Source organism: Pholcus phalangioides, unplaced genomic scaffold, assembly GCF_987345545.1.
Source record: "Pholcus phalangioides strain wild (caught in Gottingen) unplaced genomic scaffold, Ppha-v1.0 ptg000017l_1, whole genome shotgun sequence".
Lineage (NCBI taxonomy): Eukaryota > Metazoa > Arthropoda > Arachnida > Araneae > Pholcidae > Pholcus > Pholcus phalangioides.
The window spans coordinates 28,419,552-28,447,074 of NW_028301610.1; the positions used below are offsets into that span (position 1 = coordinate 28,419,552).

The following is a 27,523-nucleotide window of genomic DNA, read 5'->3' on the forward strand; positions in this document are numbered from 1 at the left end:
GGAGGTAGGGGGCAGTGATGACGAAATTTTGCTGACAAAGGGAGAGGGGGTCAAAAATGGCTAAAAATTTGGTTACGTAATACTTGAACGGCCCCATACTTGTATTTTAAAAGTCGGCAAAGTATATTGTAAAATGCATTGCATCAGCAAAGAAAATGAAATGGTTTAAATCATTCATAACTTCCTCAACGTGGATACGAATCTTGGTCTTCAGTTTCACAGTCTGATACACTATGACCTACACCAATTCAGTTGACGGGGAAGGCCTAAAACTGTTCACTACACCTAAAGCCTATACTTATTAGTGGAAAATTTCGCTTTTTTTCGAAATGTATCACCACCTTCATCACTCGCTGCCATTAACCACGGAATTTCGATTATTCCATAACGCGAATTAAAATAAAGAATATTTGTTTGGCTTACAGCGTGTTATTCTGTCAGAATATATTCCAGTAATTATACATAACAAAGCCACCTTATGACCGACAGATCGTACGATATTACTTTAGTGGAAATTACCGTAAACTAAAATTATCATAAATCAAGAAAAGACGTGATTGTGTGGCTTAAATCGCGGAATAGCGGTGCATTTGCGAAATTAGTGGCCCCACGTTTTCGGTGTCATTCTCTTTGAAATCCGAGTGCTCTGCTATCTACGCATTTTTAATCGATTTCTGTAATTCTGGTTGTACTTTGCCCTCATATATCGCAACATTTTACGAAACTCGGGAAATTTTCAAACTTTTCAAATTCACAGCCTCGTATCTTTCTGAGATTTTGAGATACAGACTTGGCATCAAAATGAGTTGTGACACATACACTCTTCTTCAAAATAACACTTGGTTCACTTGGATAGAATTATAAGTCTCTGAGATATGCTCCCGTTTAGGACACGTGTCGAATTCGGAAAGTCGAAAATCGTGGGTTCATTTTACGAGGATACAGTTCTCATCATCTAGCTGCCACGAATATCGAAGTGATAATTGTCACAAACTTTCATTTTTTGTCTTTAAAATGATATCAATAGGATGGCTCTATGTCTTTTTTCAGCCGAGTTATTGAAGTTTGAAATTACTTCGACGGAAATTGTCACTCATTTGTACGCCGATTTGCCTCCCCATACTCGGCATCGATTTTAAAGACGTTTTCACGTCAAAAGTAAAAGTTAATTTGATCATTTGAGTCGCACCACGGTTAAAAGTGCTCAATTTGCGCTGTCCCTCTGATTTCCATTGGCTGCGATAGAGCGTACTGTGCCAATACATACCAGCTATAGTAGACGGTGTTGGCTGCGCTGTGCCGAAAACAACAATTAAGAATTAATGAAAAATAATTTCATAATGAATGAAAATTTGTTGCTGATGAGAAGTCAAAACTAACGAAAAAACAATTCCAGTGCTAATAAAAATTCAGAATTAATTAAAAATTATTCCAGAATTAATGGATGATACTATATTGACGTAAATAATATTAATATTAAACAATAGTCATTCGCAAATACTTGCTTCCGATAATTGCCTTCCCCTGATGCAAAGTGGCAGAGGTATAGACTAGCTACACACTGGCCCAGCTTGGCCCAATATTCCTTGGTGAATATTTGCTCCAGAACACGTTCCGTTTTGTGACCGTTAGCGTTTTTGACCAATGCCTGGCCCGACGGATTGGGAGATCAGAAAGGAAGGAGGCACATTAGACTTAGGTTGGAAGCTGGAAGGTACTAGTCGCTCTGTTCGAACAGCTTTCCAGTACTTTCCAGCCTCCAACAGCTGTAGTCCTCTTATAATACTGAGAGGTATTGGTTTCTATATTCAGTTCACACAAAATAAAAGCTTTGAAACCAACTTAATAAATGACACAGTCTCAAAAATAATGCGTAGAAATTAAATTTATTAATACGAGTTGTGAAATATGAGTTTTACTTAAGATTTGGATTGGATACAATAATCATCTCTCAACGTACTAATGACTTACAGTATACTGTCTGAGCACGTTAACATGAACAAGTAGAAAAACTTGTAGAAAAAATGTAACTCAATATTATAGTTGAAACTAAGTGAAGGACATTTGTTTATATGTTCAGAGATGCGTACAATACTTCTGAATTGTCCACATAGGCGTACGCAGAATTTTCTCGAGGTGGAGGGGGGGGGGGGGTTTCTGAGGGGGTTTACGTTTTTTTCTTTAAAAAATAACGCTATAATCTTGACTCAAGGGGGGGGGGGATTGAACCCCAAACACCCCTCCCTTTGCGTACGTCAATGATTGTCCATATGCCTACTACTACTGAACCACACATGCACCTCGTCCATATTCCTCTGCGGAATTTCTAACGAATTGGTACATGTTGGAATGTGTGTGTAGTGAACCTGACGTGAAGTTTGTTTCTGTGTAATGCTTGTTGTGGTTCCATCTGCTATCAATTTTTCTAACTATGAGTGAAGTGTAATGATTGAATAATTGTATTGTTGTAGGCCTGTTGCTCTCTTTGGCGAGACTCTTTAACGGGGAGATCGGCTCGCATTCGCGCCTCGAAGGTGGGAACCACAGAAAACTAACTTCAGCCGACCACCACTATGGCGATGGTGGGATTCGAACCCGGATCCTCGTGAGGCGAGTCCGTCACTATGACCACTCGACCACCATAGCGGCTGTCCATATGCCTAGAGTTCGTTAACTCTTCCCATGAAAAATATTACATTATTTCTCTTGTCATAGATGACAAACAAGAATGGATGATCAGCCGTAAACTTGATTTCTGGTGTATAACATGTTTCCGTCATCATGAGAGCGGTTGTGGCAACAGCCTCACTGCCTTCCTCGTTGACGTCTATTACAGCTTTATGGAATACTTCTGAAACTTCGAGGCCTTTTTTTCCGCTCAGTCCCTTGAAATTAGCAAGCTTGGCATTGAACACGGTTGACAGACCGAGATCTTGAAATACTTTCTTCATGCATTTTGAATATTCCAGGTGGAACTTGGGTAACGTAACTGTAACCTTGAGGCAATGGAGATCTCTTATTAACGAAACTAAGAAATCATTCTGCAAGCTTTTCTCGAGCTCTTCTAGACCGTTTCTTTGTTTTGGAAGTACCAATAGCATAGCAATATCATCACCTTTGTATGACATTTCCAAAGCGGTAAAAGTTGGTGCTTCCATGTATGGGAAGTGCTCTTCCATGGTCATCATATCCACAGACTTTGCTGCATTATCTGAGCCTTTATTGTAAAATTTCTTCGTTCGCGTTCTTTTTGGATTGAATTGATGTTCCCAGGAACCTTTAAAATAAACGGCATTCAGTAAAACCATCACTGTATCTGTATCAAGGGGCCGCAGAAGATTTGGTACCTTTCCACGAGTGTTAACTTTCACCCAATCGTTGATCTCATCTGTGACTACTTGAGAACCACGGCTCAAATCTATTTCCCAAGTAGAGGCCTTGTAAAGATCTTTCAAATCACTCTTGTATTCAGGTATGATAGAGAATTTTTTCTCACATGCAACCGCATTTGCGATTGCCAATATGTACGATTCTTGAGAAGTAGAAATCATTGACATAAGGTTCCCGAAGCTGCAGTGAATCTTATCGGTTGGTAAGTCAACAGAATCAAAGCCCAGGAGTTTACTGATCTCATCAGTGGTTTCTTCTTTGGTACCCCTTAAAAGCATGGACATAACGACTGAAAGGCTGAATGGTGAGAAGAAGGCGTTCTCTCCGGCTGTTACCAGCTGCTGATAGACACGTATAGCGAAATCATTGTTTGCCTTACCCAATTGGTGTACAGGACTGCTGTAGCTCTCAGTGGTCTCTGCCTGGAAGAACAAAAGCTTCAGTATTCAGTCAGTCAATCTTCCAGGACGTTATATACAGTAATAATAAATAAAACTAAATCCATAAATTATCCCTCATTCGTCTTATATAGTTCTAGATCAGTAGAAAATTGTGTTCGGTCTTCACGCATTCCTGCATGTCTATTAACGTTTCGGTTCATGGCAACTCTAAAGTTCCATTCTAGTATTTCTCAAGAATGATTTAAAGACTTTACAATTCACATTATCTACGTGAAACATTTTGATAATTTAATAAATAAATTGCTGAAATATGCAAATTTTTTTTTTTTTGGGGGGGGGGGGAAGAACTTGTGAAATGACGTTTGAATGTTTACTCTACCCATATTTCCCCCCCTGGAGGTTATTTTCCTAAAATGTTTTGTAGCATGTGTTTCAATAGGGATACACATTCACGTTTCTGACAAAACTTGGATAGCAAAATAAGAGATTCAACCGATTATAAAAAAAAAAATTAATAATAAAAATTTGCACATACATTCATGTTTCTTGCATAAAAGTGACGATATAATCCCGGTCAAAAAATAAAATAAATAAATAACGCACGAAGAAGAAAACTTGTGTAATAGAAAAGTGCGTGTAAAAAATAGTCATAGTAAAATGTGCAAATCAGGAGTTTATTTTCAAAAGGGAACATTTCCACTTTTTTTCAAAATGCACTTTTTAACGGTTTATGAATCTTTGGAATAAGTTCTGCCAGATTTTGTAGCCGGGATTATTCAAACGGGAATATTTTTGGTAGAAATCACAATGTAAAGTTAGTCGTTTCTATCAAAAAGGAACATATCCACCTGTTATATGCTACCTGATGGACTATTTTCCACTTTTGTAAAGCAGTCCTTCCCAGAGAAAAAGGTTTTTACTTTTTACATCTACTGTGTAAATTTAACAAAGGTGGTAATTTTCCCTTTTGAAAATAAACTCTTCAAATGATCGCAATAACACACAGAGTGAAATGGATGATTTTTAGTGAAGAACAACAGTGTCACCAAAAATAACAGTACTGTGTTGAGTCGCCTTTAGGGCGGATACAAGAAAAAATAAGGTCTGACATTGATGCATACAGATTCTGTATGTTGGTCTAAGGTAGATTTTTCCCCGTTTGTTGCAAGGGGGCCTCTAGTTCCAGGAAGCTCGCCGAATTCCTCGTCTCAGCTGGTCCAGTATCTACTTCACCAAACACAACTTTGGCCATATCGCTATATTGCAATTTACTGCCATTAACGAGTTGGGCTGGAAATTACGGCGCCATCTACCAGTGGTGGTTGCCTCATGCTTATTAAGAAAACTACCTTGTTATCTATATTCTTTTCCCGATTCGAACCAGTGACCTGACGGCAACCTTCATGGTGGTAGACGAACTTCTTACAACCACGCCAATCGGGCAATCCGTATCTGCTAAATTGGCGATAAGTCAGGTGAGTAAGCCGGCCAAGAAAGGGTGTCATATTGACGCAGACATTTTGGTACCATAAGTGGTAAAACATGTGACTGCAAGTTTTCCTAGTAGTATCTTCGAGGATGACCGTCTTTCATAAGCTATGGCTCCCCAGACCATTAAACCTGCAGATGGGACGTATGCCTTTCCAAAGAATAAGCACTATTCGCTCGCTGATTACTAGGGTACCATTGTCAACACGAAAGTCATTGGACGCCAAAGAGAATCCTAATTTATCATAGAAGATGATACGGAACCAATCTAATCCACAGCTATGCAGGTTGTATATTTCGCAAGTGCACCGCTATTCCGCGATGGAACAATTTTTTTCAGGGAAGAGCCATTGATTCAACCAATCACGACGCTTCTTGGTATTCCCACTATCGTAATATCGTACGATCTGTTGTGCTTTCGGTCACAAGGCTTCGTTATTAACATTATAACTTCGATTAACGCACTGTATACCATACAAACATTGTTTATTTTAATTCGCGTAAGGGAAAAGGGACAATTCCATGGTTAACGATAGCGAGTGATCAAGGCCGTCTTACGAGCATTGTGTGCCGCTGAGCCAAGTGAGTCCCTACCAGGCCAATTCTCGAAAAATTTAACCACTTCTCATTTTTCCGAGGCCCCGAACCATACCCGGGTGGGCCCATGCGTTAAGACGGCTCTGCGAGTGATGAAGGTAGTAATACATTTCAACAAAAGGCTAAATTATATGCTTTTGTAGTAAGCAGATGCGGAATGCGCTCGCAACTGGGAAGTATTCGTGCGGGTCCGGATGGCGTCCGCATGTGTCAGAACCTAAGTGCGGGCTCCGCATCCACACATACAGGTTTTGTACATTAGGTTATATGGAGCTATTCACACTACGCGGGTGCGGGTCGAACGCGAACGCATCTTTGGCTATTTTTAAAGATGATTTTGAATGGAATTTTTTTCATTATATATATATATATTTGCCATAAATACCCTTAAAAACACCATTTGAAGGCCCTTGTTCATCAATAGGATGTACCCACATACGTCCATCCATCCGTTTCCTTCTGAGATAAAGGAGAGATATGGCAACTCTAACTGCCTACGCGCGTTACATACTTTAACACGGGGATTTCTGTTAAAATTATTTTAAAAAATTTTATGGGCACAAAATGTGGGTAAATTTTGGTGATTTTTGAAAAATTTGCATGTTGTTAAAGTTAAAATTCAATAAAAAAAATAACCAGCAATTAAAATCCTAAAAGCTCGTGTTAAAGTACCGTATAATGGGATGACTTTGTGTCACTTTTTGAGGCTTTTCCTTGATATCTTCCCTTATGCTTTGCCTAGGCGGATGAGGATTTTACTAAAGATAGCCTCACATCTCAGCTTTAGATTTCTGGTTTCTTTAAAAAAATTATGATGACTAGGAAAGGACAGCGAATTTTTTTCGCCTGTCACACCCATTTTTATTAAACTCCGGTTGTTAACTTTACTTGGAACCCTTTGGAAAAATTATTTCTGCCCAAAATCAGGTCATTTTTGAATTTTTAAATAAAATAATCCACGAAACCTAAAAAAAATCAGTTTATTGATATTTTTAAGTTAAAGAAAGCATTCATTCTTACTTTTTTTTGGAAAAATTTCAATTCCGTGAAACATTAACAAAAATAAAGAAGACTTGAGACTCGAAAAATGTAAGGCTCCCCCTTCTTAAAAAATAACACACTATAAATATAACATTAATTTCTTCGAATCCACTACAAAGTTGTTGTCCCTGCCAATAGGTCAAGGTTTCTTGATTTTCATTAAGATTCAGCACCTCGGATACCAAATTTCGTCAGCCGGGTCAGGCCATTAGTAAAATTTGCCAACTTTCTTCGTGGCCCTTACACACTCCTCCCCAATATGATCAAAAATGATGAGCATCTGTTTGTTTCTTATCACGCTAAGAACCTCTTCAAGTGTTTCATTTCAGTAGTTGCGGTAGGGTCGACTATCCAGCTTCCACACACACTTGCGAACCATTGCTGGGACAATAACAAACTAGTGAAAAAATGGCAAAAACCAGGAAAAATAGGCGGCACAAAGTCACCGCCAGAATCCCCATTTTTTTTGTTTATGCATCATATTTCTGTCAAAATGCAGTATTTTCACAATTCAAACAGGCATTTCTAATCGTAAGTAACTCCTACGTATAAATACCAACTTATCTTAGTTTCCACGAAACATACACTGTCTGCACCAGGAGAGATTTACACGCACTTGAAAAATTTCGTGTAAATCACAATTATAACCTAAAAAATTCTCTAGACAACAGCAGATGATACAATAAATGCTGTCGGTGAGTCACCTACAGCTCCTGAACCGGCATGACAATTTTTGAAACCGATTGTTCATCCGTACGCTCCCAGGAAGCGCTTGCGTCCTAAAATCCGCGAATCCGGAACCATGGCACAGTCACCCCAGTTTCCGGTATGTAACACCATAGTGTTGAGAGACACACAGGGTCTCAAGACATTTGAATGAGTGACGTTTGAAAAAATGTTCCTTATCTAACAAAAAACTTATTTTTGTGGAAAAAAAAGCATTTTAGTGAAAAACATTAGCATGTAGCTAATGCATTTAACATTAGCGCATGCCTGCCAGCAATTTATATTAAAATACTTCAAGAATATTTTCAGTACATGTAGAACCTTCCTTTTGTCCATACTTCACAATTTTATTCTTAAATAATAAAATAAAACTTAAAAAAAATTAAATACTGTAAAAAACAACTCGCTGTTCACGTACAGCGTTCACTGGGTGAAAACAAAATGAGTCTAAAGAAACGGGCGAAAAACGAGCACCTCCTAGAGATAGAAGGCCTCTGCAGTGTTTGCCATAAACGTCATTCAGACTGCCTAGTAAGCTTTCAAATGGAAATAAATGTTCATTTTTTGAAAAATATGCGTGACGTTTCGCTGAGGGTTTAGGAATTTCCACGGTGGCAGATACACTGTGGATCAGGGAAATCTTAAAAACCGCTTAAATGTTAACGGGTCCAATGCCACAAATCATACAGAGGAACAAAATTATTGAGGAATTTCACCAATACCACATTTGTTTATTTCAATAATTTTGGATTTCACAAATTTTTGTTTAGTGTGTGTCCCAGGGCCGAAATTTATTTCGGAGGGGCATCTGACAAGCCAAGGTATCAACGTGACTAATGCAGTGCCGTCTTAAGGCATGGACCCACCCGGGCAGGGCTCGGGGCCTCACAAAAATGAGATCTGGTTGAAATTTTCGAAAATTCGCCTGGCAGGGCCTCCGAAATATCATTTGGCCCGGGGGCCTATGATGCTCTTAAGACCTGTGGACTAATGTCCTAAAAGTTACAACTGAAACACGAAATTGTTTCAAGTTTCAACAAGATACGATCCAACTAGAAAATTTTGCCCCAAATGAATGCAACCAAGTCACATGTCATTGTTGTCATAGCAATCGATAATTGACATTCCGAGGGTCAAGGTGATAACACAACAGATTTCTGCATTATCAGCCATTTTCTGACATTAACATTTTGTGGGGGGGGGGGGGGGCGGTGGACCCCTTGGTTCCGGGATTTCCACTGTGGAAGTTTCAATGCGTATCAGGGAAATTTTAACAACCACTTAAAGCGGTCATCAGAACGGAAAATTATCAAAAAATATTCAAATTTGATTATGCACACTAGATGGCGGCACATTTATCTAACTAACGTATTCACAGCGTTTAGATTTGGTTCGGGAATCTCTTAAAATTTCTTAACCCGTTTATTTTCTGAAATAAATTCGACATTATTACGAATGAATGAAAACCAAAGATCTGAACTTACTTTATTTTTAGAAGTCATCTCGCTCCTCAAGTACTTTGAATGAATCGAAAAGTAGGCCTTCTACGGATATTATTATCGCGAAGAAGAGCGTCTGACAAAAGCTAAGGTATCAACGTGACGAACGTCCTAAAAGATACCACTGAAACAAGAAATTGTTTCAAGTTTCAACAAGATACGATCCAGCTGGAAACTGAACCCAAGTGTGTTAATCATAGTGTTATTATAGCAATCGATTTTACATGTTTGCCGCTTTGTTTTAGTTCTTTCCACGAACCAAATTGGCTCAGCAATAGGATTGGCTGATATCAAAGGAAGTGCACGTTGTTCCTTCCCACGGAAACTTCCGATCAGCAATCGAACGATGGTCTTTTCTCGGAAAAGATCGAGTTTCCCCGAAAGTGAAAACGAAAGTCAATGAAAAGAGATGTATTTGTCAATAAAAATGATGTATTTGTCAATAAAAATGATGTATTTGTCAATAAAAATGATGTATTTGTCAATAAAAATGATGTATTTGTCAATAAAATTCATGCTCGAGAGTATCAACGCGATATTCGTGGATAATCTTAAAGTATATCACAGAATCAAAGTAACACAAGTGGACTCGACAAAGGGGATATCAGGAGGGACGTTCAGGTCCCTCTCCACGGCTATTGCCTCGACTGAAAACTGCGAGGTTTATGAAATTATTGAGGCCTTGTTAACTACGTGACCTGGCCAGAATCAATTGGATGATGAACAAACTTACAGCCACACTATTGGGAAAAGAACAGCGAGAAGAAGAAGAAAATCAGCTAGCAACACAAAATTCCTCCTGAACATTTTATCTCCAGCTTGAAGAAAAGGAATTGGTAATATGTCAATAGGAGGAATGTACAGATGTCTTGAACACTAAGATCCACCCTATCTCATCCTGCGTAAGTAAGTCTATCAGTAGGGAATTCAGTTGCTGCGCAAAGGTGTGAGCATCTTGTGGATGCTCAGCGTGACGATCCAGTTTCGAATCTTTTTTGGCGGCACAGTGGTGGTCGTCTGAAGTGGATTTTCCAACTTGCGAAGCACGAATACGAGAAAGTCTCTCCGCAGAGAGCAGGCATACCTTCAGCATGATGCTTACATAATAAGAAAATTCAAGTCAAGCATTTACCATTTTTACTTCAAAAGATGGAGGACAGATGGCAGCACGAACAAGAACACGAAAGAAGCACAACTCTGACAACATAAAAATATGTCTGGGCCCGCACATACAATCAGAATACACCTACCGGCATACCGATTCTTAGGAAATTCCGCAGAGGAATATGTACGACGTACTTGTACGTTTAAGTAGTAGTAGTAGTAGTAGTAGGGGGCGCGTGTGCCCAGGTCGATAAGATACTCGCTTAAAGTACCAAAGGATGGGTCAGAGGTGTCGCGAGTTCAATACCCGGTTCGTCCTTGTCAGAAAACTTTCCTGACACAGGGGTACAACAAAAACGACGGCATGATTACAGAAAAAGATTGCTACCGCAGGGAGTCCCACATCAAGGGGTTAGCCCACCAAACTCTCGATGAGTATAAAAAAGGCTGCCGTTCGGAATCGGCAATAAATTGTAGGTTCCGGTCTAATTAGCCCTCAAGTGCAGAAAATGACAGTGGTGCGACAAAAGTGATCAAATGATGATCAAATAGTAGGAAGAGGAGGAGGAAGTTGAGCTGGGGTGAAAAAACAATTTTTATTGAAAATTCTGAAATGTGCAAAAAACATAGGCTACTAAAAAAATGAAAATATGCCTGAAAATCACTGCAAATCATGAAAAAAATGCTCTATCGCGTAAAAATAGCGAAATATGAAAAATCAAAAAAATATACAGAGCAGTGAAAATTCTAGCCCTACTGACAACCTTGGGCGGAGATACGGGGGGGGGGGCCAATGCCCTCCAGCGTCAAAGATGGAGTCGACTGATCTAATGTATATATGAATTGACATCATCATCGTGCCCCCTAGACTTCCAAGTCTATCTCCGCCTATGCTGACAACGTACTGCATTTTCTAAAAAAAAAGTAATTGGGGAGACTGTCTCAATTTATTTTCCAGTTGGTTTAACAAGTTTACTTTCAAAAATTCTGGAAATCATGATTAAAAGGCAACAAGTAGATAATCATGTCAGATAACCAGTAGAAGAAAGGATCTAAGTATGCGTTTCATTTTGAGACCTGGCCAGCTACATGTTCCATATTTTCAAGATGTTGATATGTTAATACAGTCTATAGCATGTAAAGAAAAGATAGGATAGGATGTAAAGATAGGAAAGAAAAAAGATGCTCACAAAAATTCGGTTTATTTTAAAATAAATTTAATTACAAAAGTGATGCGAAAATCATCGTGTACATAAAATGTTTCATTATAATGAGCATTGATAAACAATTTCCGAGAGTATGGAGATTGGTAGGCAGACCCTTTCAGCTAGTAGTAAGGCGTTCGCAGGGTATCACGTTTTCCGAAACCCGGAAGGCCTATGGGTACAGTAGTGTATTTACAGGGGGGCTAAGAGGGCTATAGCCCAGGGCGGCAAATTTTAGGGCATAGAAAGAGGGGAGAGAAAAAACATTTTTTTTAAAATTTACTTTTTGTAAACGTGTGGAAGTGCCATGTGTCATTTCTATCGTAAATGATATGTAATTATTAAACCATATTGGTTTGCTGAGACTGCCGTTGAAGTAAAAAAACATATGATTGTCTAACCTTCCCATTTACAGTGTTATTCACCGCGCTTCCCAGCTGACCACAAAGAACATTTCAGTAGCTCAATTTCGGCTCCTCTTTGAAAGTAAAGACAGAACGTATTCCACAACGCAGGTTTTTCTGAATACGAGGGAGAAAAATATCCTGTAATTTTAACGACGCCTGCCATATGCGAAAGAATCTTCTGCAGCAAAGATGCTTTTATTGGTCGGGGCTTTGGTGAGTCTTTTTGAGCTATGGTTGGGCCATCTGGGGGGGGGGGGGGATAGAAACAGTGTTAAGTGGATACAAACGAATGGATGAATTCGATTTCGATACGATTTTTTTAAAACTTGTTTGGGAACAGAAATGGGATGAAGCTGGTCGATCCAGAACAACATCTATTTTCAGTCACTAATTGGAATATAAAGAAATCGCGTGGTACAGAATGGTAGGCGGGGGTCAAGCGATTCCGTTTATTGGTCCTGTAAGGACAGCTCTCCTCGTGTGACGTTTTCCTGAAAAAAAAAGGGTGGGGGACAAATGTGGAGCTTGGCAGAACCCGCATTTTTATTAATTGTATACAGTATAACGAAACTACATTCTGTTATAGACGCGGGATTACCAACAAAACGGAAAAATCTCCTCTTCATTTTACTATTTCTTGACGAGAACAAAGTAAGTAAATATCAAACATAGCTGCTCGTTTCTGATAAGATATTTTGTGAGAGTTTTCTTTAATGATAATTAATGAAAACTCGCCACAATCCAATCTTAGGTAATTTGGAATCCTCTGTAATACTTGTATTCAATAAGGCACATATAGGACTCATATTTTTTTATACGATACATCGATAAATTGAAAAATGTTTGAAATGGTGCTCATTTAAGAAATTAAAGTAAAAAAAGAATAGTTATTGTGTATTTTATTTATTTATTGTTATTTATTGAAATAAGACTTGATGTTCTATGTTTACAGTGTAACGAAAATAACAGCAAATCAATAGCGTTATCTCAATATTGACGAAAATGAACTCTTGGTGCTTTTTACATATACGCAGTATTTTAACTGTATGCTTTTTTAATGATTTTAGAGATTGGTGGTGCTTATACAGTTGAATACCGCTTTAAAGAATATCGTTATAGCGAAAATTTCGTTTTAACGGACACTTTTCTAATTCTCCCTTTTGAGTTTATATAGGAGCAATGCAAAAACATGGAATTCTTTTATAATTAAATTTCGTTATAACGAAGTGATTTCTCCGGTCTCTTGGAATTCGTTATAACGGAGTTCGACTGTACTGAGAGAGATGCGACGAGTATGTTCATTTTCGTTTGAAAAAACCCAATTTCCAAGAGATTGGCCTATCGAATTGCATGATATTCAACTCTCGATTGACCGAGTAAGCATATTTAAAATTCGCAAGCATTTGACAAGCATTAACGAGCATTTGACAAGCATTAACGAGCATTTGGCAAGCATTAACGAGCATTTGACAAGCATTAACGAGCATTTGACAAGCATTCGACAAGCATTAACGAGCATTCGACAAGCATTAACGAGCATTTGAAAAGCATTAACGAGCATTTAGCAAGTATTTCCGAAATTAAAAAAATTAGCATTTAATAAATTTCATACCAGAAATGTGCGGCGGATGCAGGCCTTATGTTAAGTTCGTAAACAAAATGTCATTCATATAATTGATGGGGTTTTTTTCCCCGATACAGCGACGCATACGTTCATGTGGTGCGTATTGCAAAAAATGGGGTACTGTGTTAAATTACATGCACCGCGATAAAAAACATACGCAATGAAAACATAGGAACAAGACCATAATAAAATATTAGTTATTGCTCTCATTTCGTTTTTAATTCTAAATAAGAAAAATTATTTGCCACTCAGTAAATCCCATATTAATTCGTATTTAGAATTAATTTAATATAATAAATTTGATTATTCAGACCTGTAGAATTGAAATTTTGGAAAATTGTCTGGAACTGATGAACACGCCAAGTTTTGGAAACAATGAAGTTCCGTGGCGTATTTTTGGATTTTCACTGATTTTTGAATATCACGTAAAATTTTTTCACAAAAATTGATTTCGGTATTAGGAGAAAATCTATAAAATATGTATTGTTCCAACCTATTAAATACCAAATCAACTTTTCAAAGAATTTTTTACATAAGCTTTGTATTATTATATATTTTTATTATGAGCTTTCAATAGCCCATGCAAAAGAACAAAAGCAGTTTAATTAATAAGAATTTCGTTGTTTCTAAGTATTCACTGAAATGTTTGAATTCGAAAATCGGAGGAAAATTGGGGGAGAAAGAAGAGCAAAAATTAACAGACAACGCTTCTTTCCCAACTTTTGAATTCAGATATCTCTGTGAATAATGCACAGAGATATGGAAACGTGGAAATTTATTCGCTGGTATCAGAAGAGACAGGGCAACAACAGTTTTTGGACCAGAGTGTCCATATATAAAATTAATTTTTTCTAAATTTTAATAACTATACAATCCCTTGAAACATGGATGACGTACCTGAAATTCCTGACTAAGCACATTTACATTCCACAAGAATGACTTCAATATCCGTCACTGTTTTCTTGCTATTCCCATTTTGAAACCCGTCAGGCGATTGTGGTACACTCTGTGCATTCAAGTAATTTGAGAATTTAAATCACACAAATTTTAATCGGTCCACCAAAAAATTTTGAAAAAGTATTTCATTATTTCAAAATACACTTTAGGACGTGCGGTTAAACATAATATGTATAGATATTAAGCAATGTGCATTATTGATTTTTTTTTTGCTAGACTATAACCAAGTACGCACAAAGTATCACGGCACCATTGACTGGCTGCTGAGATACTTTCATATGCGAATGTATGCACCATACAAATATACAAATACAAATACAAATACAACGCCACAACAGGCAAAATGCCCAACGAGGTGGCTGATAAAAAGATGCCCATAAAAATATGGTTGTCATATGTTTCAAAAATACAGCAACCCAATTAAAAATGCAATTAACACAAATTACAAACAATATATACACATGATAAAATATTATACGATGCCCATAAAGATTACTTATGGTTGTCTTATTCTAAGAATGGATAGCTTCTCGATTTACCCCAACATGTTTATCGTATTTCTTTTTAAACGTGTCAATTGTGTTACAATTTACTACCTCCGGGGGTAAGCTATTCCATTTATTAACAACCCTATTGGAGAAAAATTCCCTGCGACACCATAACCTTGCATTGTCCCTCACCAATCGATACTGGTGTCCCCTTGTAAAAGCAGTCGATTGGCGGTGTACTAAAAGTTCATGGTCCATCCTATCCATCCCATTGAAAATTTTGAACACTTCGATCATATCTCCTCGACACCTGCGTTCATCCAATGTAAACATATTCAAAAAATGAAGTCTTTCTTCATAACTCAAGCCCTGTGTGCCAATAAGGACACGCGTAGCTCTTCTCTGCACCCCTTCAACCAAGTCTATGTCCCTCTGTAGGTATGGTCTCCAAAACCTTACAGCATACTCCAGTCCAGGACGAACTAAGCCTCGAAAAAGAGGAAGAATGACTTTAGGAGAACGCGAAGAGACCTTTTTGAAAATGAGACCAAGACATTGGAATTAAATTTATTAAAATTTAAAATTATCCCCCTGTTATACGGCAATCATTACAGATCGGCTTAAGATACGAATACTGGGCAGAAAATTGAAATTTAGAAGCAACTATATGCAGTACCACGTTTTTGTCTTATAGCCCACAGGCGACACAAAACATAAATACAGCCCTGCTATGGTACTGTTTAGATATCCTTGTATGAATTCCATATGAGGGCAGATAAAAATAAAGAGAAATAATTACGACGATAAAATAATAGCGACGAAAGATATTTTGTTTGTTTATTAAAAAAATAATGATTAAAAAAATACTTTCACTTAAAATAAAACCCAAGGAATTATAAAAAATAAGGCAGGTAGAAAAAGTGTCTAAATATGGGCTAGACCGTTTTCAGATCTCCTCGGTTAGGCCGTTCTTAGACCAGCAGTTAACTTTTACTGGGAGACAACCATTAGCAGTTGACGATATTTCGAAAACACAGTCGTTTTCTTTACAGATTTCCAAAAAGCATTTGATTTAGTCCACCATGGTAAACTCTTACAGCCTTAGCGATTCGGTCGCTTCTCGTTAAGTTATCTTTCTCATTTTCCGTGGCTTGGTTAGTTGTAGTCTAGTGGTAAGCGTACGAATGAATGAATGAAGTGGTAAGCGTACCAAAGGTTGACCACTGTCCTAGGCCAAAGTTGGTGACATGACGCCATGGTGTTGGTCAGGGCCGGAACTAGAGGGAGCTAGAGATGAAACTGTCCTGGGCAGCAAAATTTAGGGGGCGGTTATTTTAGGTGGGAACAAAGAATACCGTTATAAAATTATCGAATTTTAAAGTTTTGGGGGCGGCAAAAATTCTAGTTACGGCTCCGGTCTTGGCGATGAAAAACCAGCAACCCGTGGAGAAAAAAAAAAAGAATTACAACATATAGAATAAGGGAAATTAAGTCGATCCCGTTAATAACGTTCATAACATTTCCTCCGTTTAGTGAGACTTATTTTCGTGGTCTCTACTCCAATTCTCATTAAGATTTCTTGTTTAAAGCGTTTTCCCGCTTACAACGTTTTTTCGTGACGGTTTTTTTTTTTTAAAAGTTTTATAAGCGGGATCTGCTGTATATATATTATACATAAAATACTTTTTCTTCGATCAATGTCAAAAGTCTAGACGTTTCGCGAAACGACCAGCAACTGGTCGGTTACTTCAGGAAGTGACCGGTGTCTAGATCAATTAGCCCTGCTATCAAGCCCCACCCCCTGCCCAAAGAAGTTTGCCAATTTTCGCCAAGAATATCCTCTCTCTCTCTCTCTCTGGGGGCTGCTTTAATACGTATAAATACCAGTTATTTTATTTGTTAAAATGAGAAGAATTTTACGTTTAGTTGTAAATAGAGTAACATGTGGATTCATCCGAGTTGTTTTAACTATAATTATAAGTAATTATGTCGTGGCAATATGACATGATTCATCACTTTGAAACGTGTGTTATATATACAGGGGGATAGAAAAAAACATAGTCAAACTTTTTTTAAGAAGTGGCATTAGACAAATGCGTTTGTAATGAATATTTAGTCAAACCACACAATGAAATAAAATGTCCTTTAATATCAAACAAATGCCATGCATACAACACAACATTATTAGAAAAAAACAACACTATATACATACAATATATATTCGATTTCTTTTTCTAAGAATCGTAAATTTGAAATTTAAAAATAGCCAGTTGGAAAAAGATATTTTTAGACTAGCAGATATTTTTGATATAAGAATCCATTGATGACTCTAATTAATTAATTTTCTGTTTTTATACATTTTTTTTCATTTTGTGATTAGATATATCCAAGAAACACTCATTATTAAACGGAGGCTTTGCTCTCATTTTTCTGGACACCCTGTATGATCACATAAAATACAAAAAAAAGCATTGAAAACTTCAAATGTAAAGAAACCGGTTGAGAGTCCTATGATTGGGCTTAAATATTTTGTGGTCCGATGTAAATTAAATTTTAAGGGCTCTCTACAATGTCTGTATGCCCTAACAAGGTATGTAACATAACAAGGCTCTAGCTTAGAGGCCCGGAAAAATCGGTCTTATTACATCTATGTAATTTTCTCTACTAAGAATTTACTAGAATATCATCGGGGGAAGCTAAAGCTTTATAGAGTCCAGAGGCCAAAAAGTTTGTCCTCCATTTCGTGCAAGCCATGCACACAGGTATAAAAGGCCTCAAAATGTTCAATCCCCGAATGTGTCTATGTTCTTATATTTTAATAAGGCTTAAAATATTAATTTTTTATGGCATGTATCAATTAATTGATATAATTTTAAGCATTGTCAAGTAGTATTAAATTCAAAATGAGCTAGACGCAGTCCAAGGGCGGTCGTCCACTGGAAGCTACTAAGAACAAAAACAAGTCGTGTGTATGCGCAAGGCCACTATAATAGTCTTATTTTTCCTCCAAATAGATTCCACTGGACGACCAGCCTAAGTATTTTGATTCTGTTTTACGGCTCCTAATATTTGCGGCCCTGTCTGTACGTGTGTGGTGAGTCCTCCACACAAATTAATCGTTTAGCTATTTTTTCATTATTGCACTCTTAAGCCAATATCGTTTCCCAGTATAGGAATAATGTTTTTTATATTTTTTTTCGCCTTCTCAGGTACCATCATGTCCAAACGAACACAACGTTTCAATCATATAATTTGATGAACAGTATCACCCGTTGGTCATTAGTTCGTATTCCAAAAAAAATGATACACACGCGTGAGCGCTGGTAGGTAATTAAAATTGTACAGTTTTGAGCAATAATAATGTTCGAATCATGCCAACAATACAAAAATTAACATGGACAATCAAAAAGAAAATGGCGAGAACAAGGCTGAATGAAGTAATGTCGTGATGGAGGAAGGGTACACATATACAAAAAACACAACATTGCTGCCTTAGCATCATTATTGTAAGAGAAAAAATAATAATTATAAAAACGAGCTCCTCCCAAACTTTTTTGTTTGGACGTTTATTTTGCCTTGAGCAATGTTATGATGATGGGCGAGGTCATCTCACGAATTTAGCGAACACATTTGGACGTTTATATGCTAAGAGAAACAATAACATAGACTGGAACAGCTTGTTTTTAAAGTTTTGAAAGTTTCAGTAGCCATCGAGATTATGCAAATGAAGTCTGTGGTATTGAATGAAAATAATCACCATAGTCGTGACTATCACAATGCGTTCCTTAACGTTCATCAACTCTGAAATTTAAGAGTTTATCTCACGAAATTGACGGAAACGCGTACTGTAACCACTTGCTTTCAGTCACCTATTTTCGTCACTGTCGGGATAGGTGACATAATAAGGAGTATTTCGGTGTCTTCCATTTTTACCCATTGTACTTAAGAATCCTGGCGGTGGTGGCAGTGGTGGAGGCAGCACTTTATGTTGGAGAGCCGAACCAGGAGCTGCTGGTGGAGGTCCCAACGTAGGGTACGGTGATCCCACTGGATACATTGGATAACAAGTGCAGCTGTTTGGAGGAGGCTTAAGACACGTGCATTTACCTTGCGCTCGAAACGCTAGAGGACCCGCTAAAGGTCCCGCGGTGTAGTGAGGTCTGGCACGACGGAGTCTGACGATACAGATGACGATGATTAAGATGCACACGAATGCTACCACACCAGCGACTATACCGATGATCATCGTATCGACTTTCGTCAAAGCGCTTCGAGTGCCAGAAGCTGTTGGAGAACCGGGATGATGGTGAAGAGTCGGACGTTTGGTAATTGGAGGCTCAAAGATGATGTCTGGATGATCTTTCCGAGGTGTTGACCATTTAGGAGTTGATGGTGGAGGGGGTAAAGCCGTCGTCGTTGTTGTGGTCATGGTGGTTTCACTGCAGATGAGTTCTTGAGGGTCGACTTCACTTATTTTACGACCTTTCAGATTCTGGGGTTCCGAACACGTGAGTTCAGTTATTGCTGAAATTCCGGAACGACGGAAAACAGGTATCTTTCCTTTCTCTTGTATCCACTTCCAAAAATCATTAACATTGCAATCGCAGGTGATAGGATTCAAATCTAAACCTTTAAAATCAACGTTCACTTGCTTGTTGTCCAAAACCGTGAGTATTTCAGGAGACAGGCGGCGAATTCTGTTGTGAGACACGTCTAGATCAATTTTTGAAGATATTGGTAGAGGCAGAAACACTTTCTCTGAAAACGTATTAATTGAAGTGTCTTTTAGAGTAATTTGTATGTCTGGACTTATCATTCCGGCAAATGCACTCGAAGACAATGACCTCAGCGATTTACCCATGACAGTAACGTCATGTAGACGAGGTGTATATACACTCTGCAATTGGTCCCTGAGCTGCATATCCTTTACCTCAACAGATAATCTTTCTAGTCCTACCATGGACTGCAAACACTGTTTGACATCGTAAGATGGAAGTGATAAAAAACCATACATTGCCAATTCTTTCAGCTTAGGTAAGTTCTTCAAACTTTCACAATCTAGTTCCGTGACGTACGATAAGTTGCTCATCTTCAGCTCTTTCAGACTAGATAGTCGATTGAAATCGGTTTTTGTTAAGTATCGTAATGGGTTATGGGACAGATCAAGTTTCTTCAAACGCGGCAACTTGCTCCAAACCGATGCAAAGTTGACACTTAGATTAGGTATCTCATTGTCTGAAAGATCAAGCTCACTTAGCAAAGTGGTTCTTTGGAAAACGTTACTATCAAGTCTGGATATCTTGTTTCCTTTCAGATTGAGCGATCTGATGAAAGGACTTTCAATAACCGGGAGAGAAGTGATTCCAACATATGCAACATGTAAATCACGGACACTCTTGGGTTCTCCAAATATAACGTGATGAGCTTCATTAGATAGTGGATTATGTGATAAGTCTAGATCTTTTATATTGACAAGCACATCCGCGTTTGATGGTAAATTGTTGATGTTATTGTAGGAAAGATTTGCTTTCTCTAAAAATGAGTATTGTCTTTTCAGAGCAGCAGTTGGGAAATCTCTAAAGTGGTTTTTGGCAAGATTTATACTCGTAAGCCTTAATCCAGAAGACCTAGAAAATATTTCATTGGGCAAATTACCTAAATCATTATGACTCAAGTCTAAGTCGATTCGTCTCAATCCATCAAAAGCATTTTCAGATATAAATGATACTTTGTTGTTCTGCAATTGAATGAAGCTCAAATGAGATGAATTGCGGAATGCTCCATCACCCACCAAAGTTATGGCATTATTTTGTAAATTCACCTCCCTAAGATTAGGCATGTCAGAAAAATACCTATCTCCGACAGATTGAAGTTTGTTTCCTTCGATATTGATAATTTTTAATGATTGCACAGGATTGACAATTTCGCTTGGAAAGAAGGTCAAGCCATTATAACTAAGGTCTAATTTTGTTAGTTTTGGGTGAACTACGAACGAGTTGGGGTATAAATACGTAATTCTATTATGGCTAAGATCTAAAGTGTGTACTTTTGTTGTGGTGGTGAAGAAATCTCCCCTGAACATGGAGAGGTCATTCTTTCTCAGGTTTACCATCTCTATGTTTGGCACAGAATCAAAAGCGTTCGAAGCAATAGCTTGAATGTTATTCTCGCTAAGGTCTACGCTTTTCAGCCTCGGTAAGTTCTGGAAAGCTTTTTCTGGTACCCCAAGGATTTGATTATTCCTCAAATTAATGTGCATGATTGAGGAATTACGGAAAACACCTTCGGGAATTTGAGTCAAGACATTATACTGTAAATCCAGACTTTCTAAGTTCATCATATTTTCAAAGACACCGGGTGGCATTTCCGAAAGAAGATTATAACTCATATTCAAATATCGCACCTCTTTCAGCTCTTGAAAATTTTCCTTGCTGATTTTGGATATACGATTCCTCGCCAAAGATAGTATTAGAAGTCTGTTGAACTTTAATTTCGGAAGTGCAGTCATTTCATTGTATCCGATGTCAAGATACAATAGTGTGTTTTCTATACCAGCTGTTTTTCCAGATGTGAAATCCGTGATTTTATTGCCATGCAAGTTCAAAAGAAGGAGACTGCTGAATTCCATGAAGGTACCGTCGGGAATTTCACTGATGAGATTGAAAGCAAGTGATAGTTCTTCTAGTTGATTCACTGGGGATAGCAAATCCGATGAAACAGCAGCAATCCTGTTGTAATCCAAGCTTAGTTTTCTTAGTTTCCTGAAAGCCCTTAGAGATTCCGTTGGGAAAGCTAATATTCTGTTATCATTCAAAGTCAAATCAGACAAGCCTTCAAGACCAAGGAACATTCTGTTAGTTACCTTACGTACGCTGTTCACGTCTAGTTTGAGTTCTTTCATGTTCTTCATGTCACTGAAAGTTCCCGGCGCAACACCGAAAATACGATTCCTACTCAAATCAATGTACTCCAAAGCTTTTAGACCTCCTACATGATTTGAATCGATCGTTTTAATTTTATTAGAATGCAAGACTAGCCTTTTGAGATTTGGTGTCTTTTTCAGCGCTTCCGTGGGAATTTCATCGAGCAGATTTTGAGACAGATCTAAATGCTCTAACTGCATAAGACCTTCGAAGGAATCCGGTTGCAGACTATTGATCCGATTATACGAAAGCACTAATATCTTGAGATTGGGCAACGTGGAAAATGCTTGACTCTGTACGAATGCGATATCATTGGAGCTGAGATTCAAAAGGCTGAGCTGTTCTAGCTCGGGTAACACAGCATTTTGTACTCCGGAAATATAGTTGACTTGAAGGTAGAGTTTCTGCAGTGAATTGAGTCCACGCAGAGCCAAACCAGGAACTCCATCGAATTCATTTCCTTCAAGGTGAAGCTCCTAAGATAAAATAAAACGAGAAATAGAAAAAATGGGTGAATCATAAAATGTAGAATCATTTTCAACAGAAATATAGAACAAAGAAGTAATACAGTACAATAAATACAGGGTATCTGGGATAATCGGATCTATAGCCCCGTTTACATGTGCAAAATTGGGGATTGTTTTGGTGATTGATTATTACCTGCATGGCAACTTATTTTCCTCGTAAGTAAAAATAGGAGGGACTCAAAAGAACCCGATCTTCTTTTGGGGAGGAATAGTGGGTGACTCAGACCTCCTGTCCTGTAATTCTTTGAGCCACGAAATTAGCTCCTTCGTCAGCCATCTTGAGCCAACCACTTCCGTTCAACTGAAGTGCCCTAGTGGTCAGTTACGACTTCCGGAAAGAGGGAACACCGGCAAAAACTAAATGCCATTTGAATGGCGATTGATATAGCGAAAATCCCTGTGTTGCCGGTAACTTCTCGAGATATTTTATTTCCCATTTAAACGGGGCTTTAAAGGCTTATACTGAGAGAACTTCACATGTTTGGTTATGTAAGTGCTGCTGCATCGCCAAATTTTCTATCGAGACTGCACAGAGTTGACAGCTGCTTTGAGACCCTTTTCGCAGACTGCCATCATGGGGATGCCGTAGTCGGCTGAAATTGGTTTTTTGACAAAATAAACTATACGAGGAGTCGTTTGTTTTCGAATTAAAGAGATAGATGGCAGCACTTATGAAGCACATGACAAACATTCCTCAAGAAAGAAACTTGGCGACGGTACACAATACATATACGGCATAGACGACATCAGTGATGGTAACTCGTGGGAAATTTCCCATATTCGTGGGAAAAATTGGCTAAAATTTTCCCAAATGGGAAATTTCTTAGCATTTGTGGGAAATTATGAGAGTTCATTAAACAAAAGAATTTTTGCAAAAAATAAAAAATTAATGCAGTACAATACATTTCTATTGTAAAATACTTAATTACGTATTTTCCCTGCTAGATGGCAGCACATTTTTCCGAATGTGTGGGGAAAAATTTAGTTAAAAGGGAAATTTCGCTGGAAGAGGTTACCATCACTGGACGACATGCAGTAATTCGTTAGAAATTTCTCAGATTAATTTTTACGAGTTTCATGTGCAGTTAAATAATAGAAGTAGCATTAGGACACCACGACATATTTTCATTATTCTCATTTTCAACACATTATTTCTGTGACTTGATTATTCAAACAGTAATCACTGTTTTAGTTATATGCGTATGTGAATTCAATAATCACCAATGTCCAAATTCGAGACGAAAAAAAATGAATAACACGTATGCGGAAAGTCATTGTATGCGACCGACCTGTTTCGAGGAATCGGAACAATCTCAAATATAAAATGTCATTGAGGTACTTGCTCTACTTGCGTCATTGGAGCACTTAGAGCATCCATTTTAGAAAGATTTATTACTGTTAGAGAGAAGGTGGTAATCTATAGATCAGAGAATAACCATTGAAAAGAAATTTACTTGAAGGCGTTGGCCCCGATTAAAGACATTCTAACATTGAATCTCTTTTCTCTCCCCTTCCTGGTGAATTTTGCTTTTTATTTTCCCATGTGATTAAGGTCGTTCTTTGCTTTAACAGACTTCTCGTAAATCTTCTCAAGATTTCAATTTTCTGATCATAAAGAAATCTGAGAAAATTTCTGAATTTTTCCCACTTTCTATTTACGAAGTACTATATAGTATTAGGCTTGAGTTTTCTAAACTTAATCCTTTCATTTTTAATTTAATTTCACTGTTTATTTTAATTTTTTCCCCTAATATCTTATTAGATTCGTGGGTTCGAATCTTTCGCAGTCCATTTTCAGGACAGATGTTTTAACTACACCTATGGAAGACAGGTGAAGCCAGCAGAAGATAAAGGCTGAGGACTGGCGTACACATAACACATATTTATTAAGTAATATTTTATATAAAATAACATGTCCTGACTGACTGACTGACTGATTCATCTTCGCCGCGCCGAAACCACTGAAGCTATAAATATCAAATTTGATCAATAGTTTTATTTCATGACAGGGTTTTTCGAAATTCGACCCCTAAGGAGGCCATTCGGGTGGGGGGGGGGGGGTTCAAAGGCAACATAGAGAAATCACGCCTAGCCGAAATTCATGAAATTTGGTCAGAAGTTTTACTTCATGACTTAAAGATCAACTGAGAAAGGGTTTTTTCTAAATTCGATCCCTAAAAGGATCACAAGGGGGTTCAAACGTAGAATACATGAAATTTGGTCAGTAGTTTTATTTCATGACATCGACATTTTATATTCATCGAGTAACTAAGAAGAGGATTTTCGAAATTCGACCCCTGAGGGGCTCATAAGGGGATGTCATATGGATAAATCATGTCGAGCCGAAACCGCTGAAGCTTTAAATAGGAAATTTGGTCAGTAGTTTTGTTTTGTTACGTAGAGACTCACTGAGAAGGGATTTTTCAAAATTTAACCCCACTAAGGGGAGGGGTTTAAAGGTTATATGGAGACAATCATCACTGAACCGAAATCGTTGCACCGTAAATATGAAATTTATTCAGTATTATAATTTATAATGTAGATACCCATTTTGAGACGGTATTTCTGAAAATTTAACCTCCAAAAGGGGGAATCATCGCCGCGTAATTTTCAGATTACCAAATCCACGCCAGCGAAGCCGTGGGTAACAGCTAGTGCTTTATATTTATTGATGATGATTGATCGCAAATGTCACAAATATTAAAACGAAGCCGATAACTGAACATATTTCTATATGTGAGTCAGTGAGTGTGATACAGCATATGGAAGTTCTTCCTCAAGAGTTAGTGGGGAAGAGTTTAGTTTTAGTTTGAGTCTCAAACCAAAACCAAAGATGTTCTCCGTTTGCTGTCAACAGAGTCCGCCTGAAAGGCTACTACAACTGTAACTATGTAAAAAATGGAAATGGAATGCTTAGTCTGCTGTCCTTGGTTGACAAGAACATTGAGATTTCACGCTTTGTATTTACAAAATTATAACATGTAAAGAAGTTTTTTAACATGAAATATATACAGGGTGTCCACTCTTATTGTTGTCCAATTGTTAATGTGTATCATTTTTTGCTCATACACAAGAGTATTTCAAAGACAAATGATTTTGACCAATTTACTTTATTCATCCGTCAATCACCCTAACAACTCCTAACGTTATGTCATTAAATGGAATCTCAAGAAAATTATATTGGTCATCATATATATATATATATATATATATACATTTTTTTACGGTTTAAATAATACGTTTTCTGATCAGGTATTTGCCTAAAATTCGCAAAATTCAACGTTCAATAACTTGGTCAATTTCGGTCGTTAGGGAATAATTTTTTTTTGTTTCTTTGGCATATCATTGCATGAATATTTTTACTAGATAAGACTTATACGAAGGTTTCGATCGCATCAGGCAGCTGACGAAACCTTAGTATTAATAGCGGGAGGGGGGGAGGGGGGGAGAATGACTTCATGTTCAGATATGACTAGTAGAAGTCGGGAACTTAAATTTAAGATAGGTTTTTTTTAGACATCAGAAATCTAAGACAATGTCCGACAACATCTAAACATTTGTTGTAGTTAAAAGTTTCTTTTAAGACTGGAGGTTAAGGAATCAGCTAATAGGACAAAGATAAAACTGGACACCCTGTAAATATAATAATCAAAATATCCGAAACTAACTTTCAAATTGGTTAAACCCGTAAAGATATCCGATTGCAATGCTTTGATTTCGTTGAAGGATAGGTCAAGTTTCTGAAGAGACGAAAGACGCCGGAACTCTCCGGTGGAAAACATTGGACTCAACTGATCTCCAAGCTTATTTTGAGCCAGGTTGATCTCTTCCAGGGTATCTTCGATGCCATCAAACGTCCTTTCTGTTAAACGTCGAAGATAATTATCCGAAAAATCCACTTTCTTCAATGGCACGTCACTGGCTGTGAAAAGCTGAGCTTCCAGACTCTGCAAGCCTGAATTACTCTGCGAAAACGAATGGATCCTGTACCTGCACGAAAAACAAAAACAAATAAAAATTTAATATTTTGAAGTCTTAAGCATTATTTAATCATATGGACTATATAAATATAAGCAATCATAGGACTGAACTTTTTCCTACAGATTTATAATAATTATACTTTTATATAATCTTATACTTATTGCTCAATATTGATAAATGCTTTGTTCTTTCATTCACTCACAAAAAGAATCCTATCTTTTTTACGTATGGCATTAATAATAACCAATTGATTAGAAGAACCTCTGCGATCGATTTGGGCGTGATTTATAGTACCAATATTAACTTTGCTGATCACATTAGAAATCTGTGTTCTGTGTCATATAAAAACTTGGCTTGCTTAAAAGAATGTCGAGAGATTTCAACGATAGTAATACTTTAATATCCCTTTTTTTAATACGCTTATAAGATCAAAACTGGAATATGCTTCAATTATCTGGAACCCATTTCCCGCTTGCCATATTAGGATTCTTGAAATTATTCAAAACAATTTTCTAAGGTATTTATATTTCAAAAAACATGGTCCTCATAACCATATTCTATCTGCCACTCATCTACGAAACAGTTTCAGTGCTATTAGTTTAAAAAAACGTGGAGATTACTTGCTCGTTATTTTTTTCAAGTAACTGTTGACTAACCAAATTGATTGCATACCCATTCTTAATGAAATCTGTTTCAATATTAAGTGCCACAATACAAGATCTAATTGCTTTTATTTGCCGTCAAATCATACAATACTAATATTGGTAATTACTGTGCTGTAAACAGATTTTCCGAATTTTATAATGAGCTTCCCGGACATCAGGATATTTTTCATTCGTCTGTTACCGAATTTAGAAGATTTTTGCTGTGATTGCGTTGTATATATCTTTGTGTGGAGTTTTGTATTTTGCATAATTTTTGTTACTTTTTATTTGTCTTGTGTACTTTATCATGTAGTTGTATTTTCTATTCTGTGCTAATTTTCATTTTTACTACAAGCTGTAATTGGGTTTTAAACCTGTAGCACTTTGTATTTTAAATAAATAAAAATAAATAAATACAGTTTTACATCTTACAGTTTTATATAATCTTATACTGAGACACTATTTTCGAAATTGGCAGACGAATCTGTAAATATGTGTGCATTCCTGGACGGATTTGATAG

The 27,523-nt window shown here is 37.4% G+C and overlaps 2 protein-coding genes across 3 annotated transcripts in view; both read right to left on the minus strand.

Annotated features, from left to right (window-relative positions):
* Positions 1-1,868: 1,868 nt before the first annotated feature.
* LOC149072710 (intracellular coagulation inhibitor 1-like) lies at positions 1,869-9,395 on the minus strand. Of its 2 annotated transcripts, none has more exons than XM_089246772.1 (2): positions 9,128-9,395; positions 1,869-3,812 (listed from the first exon to the last, which is right to left on the minus strand). In XM_089246772.1, the coding sequence occupies exons 1-2, from the start codon at positions 9,143-9,145 to the stop codon at positions 2,661-2,663; spliced, it is 1,170 nt and encodes a 389-aa protein (XP_089102898.1). In that variant the 5' UTR covers positions 9,146-9,395; the 3' UTR covers positions 1,869-2,660. The 2 variants fall into 2 exon arrangements, with proteins under 2 accessions (XP_089102898.1, XP_089102897.1); XM_089246771.1 differs by having other exon boundaries at positions 1,880-3,827; positions 9,128-9,387.
* A 7,658-nt stretch (positions 9,396-17,053) lies between these two features.
* Positions 17,054-27,523, minus strand: part of LOC149072711 (uncharacterized) — a 62,748-nt gene continuing 52,278 nt past the window's right edge. The window contains exons 3-4 of the mRNA XM_089246258.1: positions 26,046-26,367; positions 17,054-22,326 (exon numbers count right to left, since the gene is read on the minus strand). Of these exons, the coding sequence (XP_089102384.1) occupies positions 18,793-22,326; positions 26,046-26,367 (3,856 nt within the window). The 3' untranslated portion in view covers positions 17,054-18,792. The remainder of the gene's footprint in view (positions 22,327-26,045; positions 26,368-27,523) is intronic.